At 42.8% G+C, this 14,038-nt stretch overlaps 1 protein-coding gene across 2 annotated transcripts; it reads left to right on the top strand.

The window, feature by feature from the left end:
* Nucleotides 1-1,510: 1,510 nt before the first annotated feature.
* On the top strand, nucleotides 1,511-13,847 carry CXCR2 (C-X-C motif chemokine receptor 2). Of its 2 annotated transcripts, XM_079782077.1 has the most exons (4): nucleotides 1,511-1,583; nucleotides 1,781-1,864; nucleotides 4,393-4,523; nucleotides 10,610-13,847. In XM_079782077.1, exons 3-4 carry the CDS (start codon nucleotides 4,521-4,523, stop codon nucleotides 11,690-11,692), a joined length of 1,086 nt encoding a protein of 361 aa, XP_079638203.1. In that variant the 5' UTR covers nucleotides 1,511-1,583; nucleotides 1,781-1,864; nucleotides 4,393-4,520; the 3' UTR covers nucleotides 11,693-13,847. The 2 variants fall into 2 exon arrangements, with proteins under 2 accessions (XP_079638203.1, XP_079638204.1); XM_079782078.1 differs by lacking the exon at nucleotides 4,393-4,523 and having other exon boundaries at nucleotides 1,512-1,583.
* Nucleotides 13,848-14,038: the final 191 nt, after the last annotated feature.

The following is a 14,038-nucleotide window of genomic DNA, read 5'->3' on the forward strand; positions in this document are numbered from 1 at the left end:
GATAGCACTTGAACAGTAACCATTTCACCATAAATAAATTTAAAAAGCACACAGCAGGCTGGGGAGAAAATAGTTTACCATAACTGAAAAATGTGAGATAGTGTGAGTAGAGAGATTAACAGGCCCTTTTATAAACTGATGGTGGGAGAGTAAACAGGCACAGTCTTCTCAAAGGGCCATGTGGTCTTGTTTATCAAAATTTAAATGTGCCCCGTGAGCCCTGACCAGGTGGCTCAATTTATTGGAGCATCTGCCCATACATCAAAAGGTTGCAGGTTCAATTCCCGGTCAGGGCACATACCTAGGTTTTGAGTTCGATCCCCATGCATGTACAGGAGGCAACTTTTCTCATACCTTCTTGTGAAAATTGAAAAAAAATAGTTTAAAGAATTTACACATCCCCAGATATGAGCCAGCAAAATTATACTTAAGCTACAGAAACACACAGAAATATTCCCAAAGATGCTCATAGGAAGAAACTAAGTATCCATCTATAAGACAATCATTATGTAAATCATGATACATACATACCATGAACCACTATGTCGTCATTAGAAAGAGTGAGATGGATCTCTATGTAAATGATGAGGAATAGGTCCATGATACATTCTCTTTTTTTTAATATATTTTTATTGATTTCAGAGAGGAAGGGAGAGGGAGAGAGAGATAGAAACATCAATGATGAGAGAGAATCGTTGATTGGCTGCCTCCCACACGCCCCACACTGAGGATCGAGCCCAGACCAGGAATCAAACCAGGACCTCCTGAGTCATGACTCAACCAGTGAGTCATGCCGGCCGGGCCATGATACATTCTTGAGCTGCAGAAAATACAAATAGTTAAATACGTTATATTTTTATTAAGGAAGGAAAGAAAACATGTTTGTATCTGCATGGGGAAGTCTGGGGAAGGCAAATATTAGTGAACAGAGGGATGGAAGGGTATCTTTCGAGTTTTACTTTATAGGCTTTTGTATTTCCTATATTCTTGACAATATGCATGCTTCATTTTAATAACATTAAAGCAGTCTTCTTTAAGAAAGGGGCTGTTGGGTTCAGTAATCCAAAGGTCATTGGTAACCCTGGCAAAAGCTATTTCAGCAAGCAGTGGGAAGGAAGCTAGTTTCAGTGGGTTGAGAAGGAAGCTAGTTTCAGTGGGTTGAGCAGTGAACAAGAGGCAGCCAAGTGGACACAGCTGCTTTGTCAAAAAGTTTACTTGTGAAATGGAGGGCACAGGGGAGCAGTACCTAAAGGAATCCTAGTACAGAGGAAAGGAGAAAAAGACATAAAGAAGGTGGTTGAAGGGCAAAGCGCCGGGAGGCAGGATCCTCCAGGATGTGAGAGGCAGTGGGTCCCACAGCCAGGTGCAGGAATTCACCAGAAAGAGAGGAGGGACACTGCTCACGCTGACCCTAGAAGAAAGGAACAAAGTGCCTGGCGAGTTCAGGCAAGTCTGTCAGCTGGAGTCTGGGATTGCCTGCAGCTTCCTTTTATAGGAGGTGAAGATTTAAAAAGCACAGAGACAGAGATGGACTAGGGCAAACCTCCACCTTCAGACTGGCAGTCCCCTCCAGAAGCCATTAGGTAGGAAGGCCTGAATATCCCCAGCACTCACACAGAATCTCCTGGTGGAGCCTTGGCCTGGAGCCAGAGTCCTAGGACAGACCTATTGGTCCTCTGTGGGAACACCTCCCCTGGTGGGCCTCTCAGATTTCCCCCTTGGAAGCCCTGCCTCAGAAGTGTCTCCATAAAGTCTGATTCACTGTTTTCCTGCCCAACAGCCCTAACTGCTGCCGAGCCCTGAGTCACAGCGGAAGTACCAGAAGTAACTTCAGTAGCAACAGCAGCCACAGCAGCAACAGCAGGTAAGTGAGCTGTTCAGTCTTAGAACTGCTGGGGACATATTTCTGATGGAAGGGACTTGGAAACCTCAGTCTGGGTCCCCTGAGAACTGAGGTGATGAACTGCAGACTCTTAGAGCTAAAGATAACTAACTGTCTTTGCCAGACAGCACAGTACAAAATAACTTTCTGCTTATAGAGAAAAACAGAAATATTCTCCATCTGCACTATCCAGTATGATAGCCACTAGTCACATGTGGCTCCTGAGCACTTAAATAGGGTCATGTGACTGAGGAACTCATTTTTTTAAATTAAATTTAAGTAGCCACCTGTGGCTAGTAGCCATTATTTTGGGCAGTGCAGATCTAGAACAATCTCCTCATTTTCCAATGAACCACATCAAGGCTCAGAGACAAATGGCTTGTCCAAGCTCACACTGATCATTTACAGCAGAACCAGGATTGGAAACTGGCTCTTTATTCACCCCACCATCAACATGCATGTGGTGGGCTCAGTGGAAATGAAATCAACCGAATGAAAATCAAGAAGTGGGCCGGTTGGGAAATGTCAAATCTGGGCTCTTTTTTCTATGCCTTTCATACTCAGTTGTCTGGAACTGGGAGGTACCTAATGGAGTTCAGAAACCTCAGGCTGAGATATAGCCCCTTGTGATAGTGGACAGAATATACAATTTGGGGTCAGGTAAAAAAAAAAAAAAAGTCTTTAAAACTGCTTAACACCCAGTTCATCTCTGTCATTCTAGGTGAGTTGCCTAAGTCCTAGAGTCTTAGTTTCCTCATTCAGGAAGCACATGTTGTCATGAGGATTAAATGACATAGATTCTAAAAAGCACTTTTTTCAGAAACTAGACCCTCAGAGGTACTCAACAGTACTGCTAGGGTGACTACTGTTATCCGGGTAAGATGTACCTTGAAGTCAGCCTGGACAGTGGACTGGCTGCTTTCCCTTGCTTGGGGATGTAGCGGGAGAGACAGCATGCTATTAGTTGACAAACTATTTCAGTAATAATGATCATAACAAGAAATGCAAACATCATGCTTTATACTGTCTTAAGTGCTTTTCGGGTAATCTCTCATTTCATCCTCGGCCTCATTTTACAGATAAGTAAACTAAGACTCAGAAAGGAAAGGTCACTTGCCAGGAGTTGCTCAGCTAGCAGAGTTCTTAACCACCACTCCCACCCTCTTCTCTCTGTGTGTAAGGAGCTTCTGCCTGATGTTAGCATCGCCTGACCAGGAGTCATTGCATTCTTCTTTAACAAGGGAAAGAAAGATGTGACAAAGAATGTTTGCTAAACAGTGGGACTCAAAGGTTCTTTCCTCAGGGTAGGCAGCTTGGGTGAGTTGGCCACAGGCTCTGAGCACTCACTGGGCGAGAGACAGGCGTAAGGAGTGGTGGAGAAATTGAGGTCGCTAGGTGTGAGTTTAGGAGGGAGTGGTGAATTTGTGTTCACTACTCTGCCTGTATTTATCCTTACAATTGCAATCAAGAGCAACTATGACATAATATATTCTTAGTGTCACTCAACACTGTTTTCAAAAATGTGTTAGGACTTGAGTGGGATTTTAACTTTCACCAAAAAGCTTCCTTTTCCAAATTAGATAGTCTTGGCTCCAAAGCTGAAAGCTACTGCAGACTCAATCCCAATTATACAAGCCAAGGACGAAGAGCAATGACCTAAGAGGGGCTCATGGTCAAAGCAGATGTTTGGGGGCTGAGGTGAAAGATAAGGAGAGGTGTAATGGCACCCATTTGAGGCTAGGGGTTCTCAAATGGATGTGGCATAGAGAAGAAATCTGTGAGGCTCTAAAGATTCCTGGGGTAAGTGGGGTGGAGACAGGGGGCATTAGATCCAAGGAAAAAAGCTACCGACTCTCCAGAAACTTGTTCCATCTCCTTTGTCTTAATGAGCTGTTCTCCTTTCAGGTATGAAAGATGTTTAAGAGAGGTAGTGCTGCTGGATAGTAAGCCCAGGGAAGCCTGAGGCAGCTAGAATGTGGAGAGTTAGACAGAACAGAGGCTACTGAGATCAGGGCACAGATGAGAGAAATCCGCCCTAGCCGGTTTGGTCAGTGAATAAAGCATCAGCCTGCCTGTAGACTGAAGGGTCCCAGGTTCAATTCTGGTCAAGGGGACATACCTCGGTTGCAAGCTCCATCCCTGGCCCTGGTCAGAGTGCGTACAAGAGGCAACCAATGGATGTGTCTTTCTCACATTGATGTTTCTCTCTCTGCCACTCCGTCTCTCCCCGTCCCTTCCACTATCTCTAAAAATCAATGGGAAAATATCCTTAGGTGAGGAGTAACAAAAAGAAGGGGGGAAACAAAGATGAGAGAAATCTGTGCAGTCCTGGGCAAACCATTTCCTTTGTGTGGGTCTGTCTCTTCATCTGTGAAAAGGAAAGATTGTCTAGGAAATGCCACAGGTCCCTTCCCAGTATGAACCTTCCCAGTCCATAAAATGTCTAGTGATCAAAGATCTGACCTGGGATTTAAATATTCATGTTATCAAGAGTATCCTTCACCCTCTAGGACTCCACCCCACAATTGAGCAATCTCATCCACCACTCACTTCCTCCACTGGGTTCTCACCACCGCCACCCTTGCAGTCAGGCACATCTGCTCTTTGGAGGTGTCCTACAGGTGAAAAGCCCAGAATCATGGTAAGTCTTGGGACACTCACCCCTCCCACCATTCAGAATGTCTCTGTTCTCTGTCTCCCTGGACACCAGCCTCCCACTTATTCCAGGCATCTTTCCCTACTCTTAGTGGGTCTCACTCACACCCCTAGGTCTCTTTATTCTCTCTCTTTAGAAACCCTCTGTCTTCAAAAAGAGGGTTTCTGCACCTATACCTCTCTCCAACAACCACTTAGGGCAACTCAATTCCCACCCCCTTCCCTTCCCAACTCAGCCAACTCTCTCTCTTTGCTTTGGACAAAAATGGTGTGAGAAAGGACCAGACACTGTAGAGTCCCTCCTCCCATATATTAAATGCAAATATATGTGGATGATATTTATAGAGATAAAAAAATACTGGAATTGTATTAAAATGACAGACTGTTGTTGTTGTTGTTGTTTAAAAGATTGCTATAAATGATTGGAATCTTATAAAGTCCTCGTTCTATAGCATTCTCATAAAATAAGCTAGAATCATCCCATTCATGTTATTTCTGAACTACCGCAAGTCATTAAGGAGCTGGCAATTTTGCTGAAAGAGAAGCTCCTGCTGGGTCACCAAGAACATGACTGAGTGATCAGGAGGGCCCAGCCAGTTCCAGGGAGTTTGGTTTATCATTCCTAAAAGGGCTGTTTCTTTCATTCTGGGTTTAAGGAATAGCAAAAGAAAGCAATGTACAGACATCAAACAATGGGAGTGAACTATACACAGGTTGGCTAATGATATCTCAAGACTTTAACTTACAAATATATTTAATATATGACCTATGATTTTGGCATTGTTGTTGTGTTATAATAATGTAACCCCTCTAATGTATGAAATAATTGTTGTGTGAAGTATTTGCTGTATGGAAACCCCCAGTACTCTGTAACTTCCAAAATTAATGAATAACCCAATATCTTGATGTAAAAGCTCTGCGCCCTTAAAATGTAAACGCCCTGCTCCCAGTATAAGGCACACCGTCTGGCCCACACTGATAAGGACACAACTTGTTTACCACGGTCTATATAACCCCGGGACCATCTTCAATTGTGGTCTCGGGGTTATATAGACCGTGGTAAACAAGTTATATCCTTATACTTTAAAGGCGCAGAGCTTTTACATCAAGATATTAAGATATTCATTAATTTTGGAAGTTACAGAATATTAAGGGTTTCCATACAGCAAATACTTCACACAATAATTATTTCATACATTAGAAAAATTACATTATTATAACATGTTGCCAAATGATCCTGTGTAGTTCTTAACTAGCTGGGTATTCTATGATACATACTACAGTTGATGTCATCTATTATTTATAAGGGTAATGGCTATCGACATGGCAGCCCACAGACTAGGCAGTCCCTAGGATCTCTTTAATGGTCCCAGAAAGTTCTCTAGCTAAAGATTGGTGCCATATCTGTCAGGCAATATTGGCAATCTCATCAAAAGTGGTATTCCCACTGTGTGGCTGTTTTTCTGTTTCTGTCTCTTGGAGGTCCCTAGAGGGCTTTGGAGGTCAGGGCAGAGGCAGAGCTACCACTTAAAGCTGGGTCTGTCTGTTCTGAATGGTCGGTTAACAATGTTATCCTCAAGCCCTTCCAATCACCTGTTGCCTTGGCAATGTCATCACCAATCTTTTTGGGAGACAGATCCAAGGAGCTGACCTTGGGGTGGAGGGCAGATATGGCACCCACTCTCAGATACAGAACTTTGATCTCATTGAGGTAGAACTTAGGGACATGGCGGGGGGGGGGGGGGGGCGGGGGAGGGCCTGGTATTGGAAGAACCTGGATTTGGGATGAATGAAAAAAGTTGCATTTGGCCTCCTCTGATCCTAAAGCTCAGAGGTGTGATTTTTTTTTTTTTTTTAAGAAGCAGGTCTGCAGACTGAAAATGTGGAGAGGCCATTTGCACCTAGTTGGAATTTTGGCTGCAGGACTTCTAGGCTCTGGGACCACAGGCTGGTCTCTGAGCCTCACTGTGTCTGTCTTCTCCTGGTTAAACAGGGGCTTAATCATATCTATTTGTAACAATCAAGAGAGATCATGTAGGCACAAAGTAGATCTCGTGTCATCTTCCTATCTTCCTTTCCTTAGTTTCTCCCTTTAACAGCCAAAACATCACCTCTAGGGATTGGTTACAAAACAAACAAACAACAAAACATTCTCTCCACCCCCCTCCACTCATCCCCACCCCGACACCTGGCCAGTGGCTGGAGGTCATGGCCCTGGCTGGGTGGCCTGGTTCTCCTTTCTGAATTCTCTACTTCTGTCCTGACTTGCATGGGAGTGGAGCTCACCCATATAACTGCAGCCTGGCCCCAGCACAGTCGAGCACCGGATTCTCTAGAATGAGGGTTCATCTTATAACAGGACAACCAAGGAGTCCGGGCTGCCTGTCACTACTTCAGCCAATTAAGCAGAGACAGGGTTGAATAATATATGAGTGTTTATTCCAATAATGCCAGCAGTATGGGAGAGCAGCAGGTCATCCACAAAAATCTACTCTGCACTCCATCATAAGTCAGCTGCTTATATTGAATAGAGGGACAAAGATGACGTGGGGAAGTAGGAATTACAGGCATGGAAAGCAGGCATAGAACAATCATTACAGGTTACAAGTCATGCGGGCTGGGGCAGGGATTGCAGGAGAGTGGATGCCTCCGGGCATCCCAGGACCAGCTTACAGGTAATAGGGGTAGGGGTTGTAAAGAACAGGCACCTCCTGGATTAGATTGTTTCAACCAGGAGGCTGTAAATCTTTCCATAATGATAGGCAGTTCTTGGGAAAGGAGGATGGACTACATTCCAATGTTAGTTCCCATGTCCCAAGGTGTACAGCTCTCAGCAAGGTTAGAACGTGCTTTTTCTGATATTTTGCTGCCTATGGATTCTTCTAAGATTTTTATGATCTTACGTTTAAGTTTTTATCCATTTTGATTTTATTTTTTTTGTATGGTGTAAGTTTGTGGTCTAGTTTCATTTTTTTGCATGTATCTGTCCAATTTTCCCAACACCATTTATTGAAGAGACTGTCTTAACTCCATTGTATGCTCTTGCCTCCTTTGTCAAATATTATTGATTTCTGGGTTCTCTGTTCTGTTCCATTGGTCTGTATGTCTGTTCTTGTTCCAGTACCAGGCAGTTTTGAGAACAGTGGCTTTGTAAGATAGCTTGATATCTGGTATTGTGATCCCTCCAACTTTGTTCTTTCTCAGGATTGCTGCGGCTATTCAGGGTCTTTTTTTATTCCATATAAATTTTTGGAGAGTTTGTTCTAGGTCTGTGAAATATGCCATTGGCATTTTAGAATGTGCTTTCTCTAATCAGAACAGAACCCTCATGGTTAACAGAGCATGATTAATATTTCTTATAATTGTAGCTGGTCCCCAATATTCTATTTCTGCCCCTAGCAATCAATGAAGCATGTTTTCCTGCTGCTGCCTCTTCTCATAGGGAAGTTTCTGCAGCTACCCTAGCCCTGCCTTCTCACAGCTGATGTGCATAGATGTGGGGTTCTTCTCTCTGCAGGCACAAGCTCTCTGCACCCACCAATGATCATCCTCTCTCAAAGGTGGGTCTTCTTCTAGGTCATTTGTTCCCTTAAGCACATCTCTGATCATCTGCTCATAGAAATGAGTCACCCTTGACCTCATAAGTAAACTGGACTTAACCCTGGGGCTCTGAGCAAACTTGCTTTTGATCAAGAGACTACAGAGCCAGTGATTTCTCTCAAGTCTTGCTGACAACACTGGCCAAACCAGCTCTATTATCTGCCTCTTCCCCCTACCACCCCATTAGCCTTGACAGATAGGGCCACATCCTTATCATCACATCTTTCTACATTCATGGACTGATTGAATCTGCTCTATCTGTGGTCTCCATGTGCTGAGAAGGCCATTTATCTGGCCCCCATCAGTTAGGGGAGAAAGTAATACCTTCTCAGAAAGGTAAAGACTGAGAATTCCATCACTTCAGGAGAAAGGGGCATTATTTTTCCAATTTCTTTTAACATCACTAGGCTTTCTTCTTTGCTACAAATGATTGATAATAACAGGCTTTTTTCTGCTAAAGCAAAAAAACTTCCTAGGAGTTTTGTTGTTGATGACATTGTTTTAATATTTGTATTTGCTTTGTAAGGCTATACATCTTTGGTTAATCTTTTTTAAATTTAGATATAATTCACATACCATGAAAGTCACCCATTTAGAGTGTACTACACAGTAATTTTAATATATGCACAAAGTTCATACAACCATCACCACTATCTAATTCCAGAACACTTTCATCACCCTGAAAAGAAATCCTGTACTTATTAACATTCTGCCTGTCCTGACACCCCCGTCATCCCTGGCAACCACTAATGTACTTTCTGTCTCTACTGATTTGCCTAGTCTGAATGTTTCACATACACGGAATCATACAGTCTAGGGTGTTTTGTGTGTGGCTTTTTTCACTTACAATACTGTTTTCAAGGTTTATTCATATTGTAGCATGTATCAGAATTTCCTTCCTTTTTATGGTTGAATAATATTCCATATTTATCTATTTATCAGCTAATGAGCACTTAGATTGTTTCTACTTTTTGGCTTTTAAGCTGCCATGAACATTGATGTTCAGGTTTTTGTGTAGGCAGAAGTTTTCATTTCTCTTGGGTATATATCTAGGAGTGGAATTGCTGGGTCATATGCTGACTCTATGTTTAACTTTTGAACAACTGACACCTGTTTTCCAAAGTAGCTGCACCATTTCACATTCCCACCAGCAATGTATGAGGAGCCCAATTTCTCCACATCTTCCTCAATATTATTATTGTCCATCTTTTATTATTATTATTATTATTATTATTATTATTATTATTATGAGCATCCTAGTGAGTGTGAAGTAATTCCTGAGACTTTTATTTTATGTTTTTCTCTTTAACACTGGGTTCCATTTGGAGGAGGGTTACAGACTTGCATATGGTCACAGGATGCTCATAGCTTATAATAAAGAAATGGCACAATGGTGATGTATTTTGTGGTTCAAAAGAAAGTCAACTAAGTAGCTGGTTTACTTTAGTCCATTGGCTCTTTGAAAACTGGGATAATATTTTAAAGAGGCTGCAGCTTCCCCCAGAAGCAAGCTCTCCACTGATCCTGTAACAAGGGCAGAATCAACAGAGGTGGGTTTATCTGGGTGTGCTGGGGAGTTAGGAATGGATGAAGGTATGCCCTGGCAGGACAAGAAGGGTCCCCACCAGGACTGGGAAGCCACCAAAACAAGGATAGTATGTCTCCATCTGCCTTCTCTGCCTCTTGCTTCCCCTTCTCCTTATTCTGGGAGCATCCTGGCTTTCTCTGGCCCCTTGCATGGCAGAATTGGACTGTCCAGAGCTCCCACGATAATCTGTTACATTCCCACCTACTTGGAGAATCAGTCAGTCAACCACCTGCTTATCATTTTTAATATGTTTTTTTCAAACTATACAAATACACTCAGAGAAGACCTCCTGCCTCCCAAAAGAACAATGCTGGAACATGCTAACTGAGTAAACTTTCTTCTAGCTCAAGGATCCCAAAACACTATGCTGCTACCACTCAGTTTTTCTAGAACACTCTTTTTAAAATAACTTACAGAAAGTTGGACAAAGGGATTATTCTCAAAGTTTATAGATAAACTCAATTGGATTGCCTGCTTAATCCCCCACATTGAGAACTCAATGGCACCACACTTTTCTGACATTAAACTCAGTCTCCACAGTCAGGGATGCTCACCACTGAGGTATCCAAGAAAATAGGCTTGGTAGATATTATGGAAAGGAAAGTTTCCACAGTGATTTGAGTGATGGCAATGTCGTGAAAAGTGTTAAGAACCGCTCTCTGACTTTGAAGGGAACCACGGTATACTCTTTTCATGAAACGTACCACTTATAACTAAATGTGCCTCAGAATGTTAGAGTTAGTGTCCCTACTATTTCCTGAAGTGAAATTTACTTTCATTTAATATACAAGTCAATGCAAAGAATCCTATCCAAGCTTCGTGAGCAGAAAGGCTAGAATCTGGGGAGACTTTATTGTGCAGTAACACTCATCTCTCTTCCCTAGGCCACAAATATGGACTTCATAAATATAAAAGAACTTCTGGAGAATTACACCTGGGACGAGTACGCCAATTATAGTGACATCCTTGACATGACCTTTGCGCCAAACTCTGTCCTATGTGAGCCAGAATCTCTGGATATCAACAGGTTTGCTCTGATGGCCATCTATGTCCTGGTCTTCTTGCTGAGCCTGCTGGGAAACTCCCTGGTGATGCTGGTTGTCTTATACAGCCAGGTCAACCGCTCTGTCACTGACATCTACCTGCTGAACCTGGCTATCGCCGACCTGCTCTTTGCCCTGACCTTGCCTATCTGGGCTGCCGCCAAGACAACGGGCTGGATCTTTGGCACACCCCTGTGCAAGGTGGTCTCACTCCTGAAGGAAGTCAACTTCTACAGTGGAATTCTACTACTGGCCTGCATTAGCGTGGACCGCTACCTGGCCATTGTTCATGCCACACGCACTCTGACTCTGAAGCGGCACTGGGTCAAGTTCATATGCTTAGGCATCTGGGCCCTATCTCTGATCCTGTCCCTGCCCGTCTTTGTCTTCCACAGGGCCGTCTACCCACCTAATTCCGGCCCAGTCTGCTACCTAGACATGGGTGCCAATACAACTAAATGGCGCATAGTGATGCGGGCCCTGCCCCAGACCATTGGCTTCCTCCTGCCGCTGCTGGTCATGCTGATCTGCTATGGGCTCACCCTGCGCACATTGTTTCAGGCCCAAATGGGGCAGAAGCACCGGGCCATGCGGGTCATCTTTGCTGTCGTGCTCGTCTTCCTGCTCTGCTGGCTGCCCTACAACCTGGTCCTGTTGTCAGACACCCTTATGAGGATCGGGATGATCAAGGAGACCTGTGTTCGCCGAAACGACATTGGCCGGGCCCTGGATGCCACCGAGATTCTGGGCTTCCTCCACAGCTGCCTCAATCCCCTCATCTACGCCTTCATTGGTCAGAAGTTTCGCCATGGACTCCTCAAGATCATGGCCATCCATGGCCTGATCAGCAAGGAGTTCTTGACCAAGGAGAGCAGGCCTTCCTTTGTTGGCTCTTCTTCAGGGAACACTTCTACTACCCTCTAAGACCCCCACTGCTGTTGTAGCCCCATTGGGCTCTTCCCCTCACATCAGCACCCAAGCCTCATGACTATAGTCCACTGGCTATTCACAGTCTCTGTGTCAAGACAACCTCACATTGTGGTCACAGAAAGTTTCTGAGGCTATGACTTTACCTGGCCCCCTGATCCGGTTCAGAAAGCCAGCCCTGGCTCTCCACCCCTTACTGTAATTACTATGTCAACTGCTAGAGCTCTGTCCATTCTACCACTGAGCCCATAGCACTCTGTCCTCTGAGACATTTCAAAGACATCATTTTAAGTGAGTTCCAAAAGTTCCCACCCTTGGGAGCCATTAGTGACAAACAGCGTAGTTGCTTTCCTAACTCCCACTTTCCTTGCTTGCAAGCAAAGTCTGTTTCTCTTAAAAGAGGCCAAAAATGACAGATACTCACTTATATGACTTCCCTAAGCTAGGAGTGGCCACATCGTCCAGTTATGGGTAGAAAGACTTATAGGCAAGAGTGTGCTAGTAAACCAGTCTCCTGGGGAGGGGGGCAGGCGGGGGGAGTCCTGATCTGTAGTGTTTGCCAAGTCTCATGTTATAAATGTTCCCACCACGGCAATTTCAAGGGTGGTGGTATTCAACAACCAGCTCACAGAATTCTAGAAAATGTAATAATCTGTTTCCACAAGCAGGTACAAACTGGCTTCAGCAAAAACATTGTTAAGAGGAGTCTGCTGGAGCCAGGGACTCTCGGGAAATATTCCTGATTAAAAAAGGAGAGATGCACACACTTACACATCCCTGGATCTTGCCTTGGAATATGGTTATAGGATATGATATGTGGCACTGAGGTGCCAATTGTGTGACAATGAGGCAAAAAGCCTAACATACATAGGCTGATGGAGCCAAAAGATAAAAGAACCTGAAAATCAAGAACCCATAAATAAACCTAAGCAAGCATAATAATACAACTGGTCCCTTACCTTATACCAGATATAAAAATTAACTCAAAATAGATCGAAGACCTAAACATAAGAACTAAAACTCTACAAATATCATAAGAAAACAAAGAGGTAAAAGCTTTACGACATTGGATTTGGGCAATGATTTCTTGGATATGACACCAAAAATATAGGCAACAAAAGAGAAAACAGTTAAGTTGGTCTTTATCAAAGTTAAAAACTTTTGTGCATCCAAGGAAACTCTCAACAGAGTAAAAAAGCAAACCACAGAATGGGAGAAAATATTTGCAAATCATATACCTTATGAGGGGTTAATATCCAGAATATATAAATAATTGCTACAACTCAACAGCAAAAAATAAAACAATATAAAATGACATTTAAAAATGGGCAAAGGATTTAGAGAATATAAATTTCTCCAAAGAACACATACAAATAGCTATGGAAACGTATATACTAATAATTATGCAAATGGATATCAAAACCACAATGATGCACCACTTCACACCCATTAGGATGACCTTTGTTAAAACAAACAAAAGAAGTGTTGGCGAGGAAATGGAGGCACACTGGAACCCTTGTGCATTGCTAGTGAGAATGTAAGATGTTGCAGCCACTGTGGAAAACAGTATGGTGGTTCCTCAAAAAATTAAACATAGGATTATTGTATGATCCAGCAATTCCATTTCTGAGTTATAGCCAAAAGAACTGAAAGCAAAGACTCAAGTAGGTACTTATACACTAATGTTTATAGCATCATTATTCCAACAATAGCCAAAAGGTGGAAACAATCCAAATGTCCATCAATGGATGACTGGATAAACAAAATGTGGTGTATATATATCCAATGGAATATTTTTCAGTCTTAAAAAGGAATGAAATTCTGATCTATGCTATAACATGAATAAACCTTGAAAATATTATGCTAAGTGAAATAAGCCAGACACAAATACTGTATGATTCCATGTATAGGAGGTACCTAGACTAGTTAAACTGATAGAGACAGAAAGTCAAATAGTGGTTACCAGGGGCTTGGAGGATGGGGAAATGGGTAGTTATTATTTAAAGGATACAGAATTCAGCTGGGGATGATGAAAAGGTTCTGGAGATGAGTAGTAGTGATAGTTGTACAACAATGTGAATATACTCAATGCTATTAAACTGTACAGTTAAAATGCTAAACTTTGTTATGCATATTTAACCACAATTTTTTTTTTAAAAAAACCTACTTCAAAAAGACAAACCCTGGAACTACCTACCTATAACTTCCTGTTAAGTGAAATAAATGTTTTTTTGCACAAATCACTTTTATGTTTTGTTGTTATTGTTGTTTTATTGATTTCAGAGAGAGGAAGGGAGAGGGAGAAGGGGAAAGAAACATCAATGATGAGAGAGAATCATTGAT

The sequence above is a fragment of the Cnephaeus nilssonii genome (assembly GCF_951640355.1).
Source record: "Cnephaeus nilssonii genome assembly, chromosome: 10".
In the NCBI taxonomy this organism is placed as follows: Eukaryota; Metazoa; Chordata; class Mammalia; order Chiroptera; family Vespertilionidae; genus Cnephaeus; species Cnephaeus nilssonii.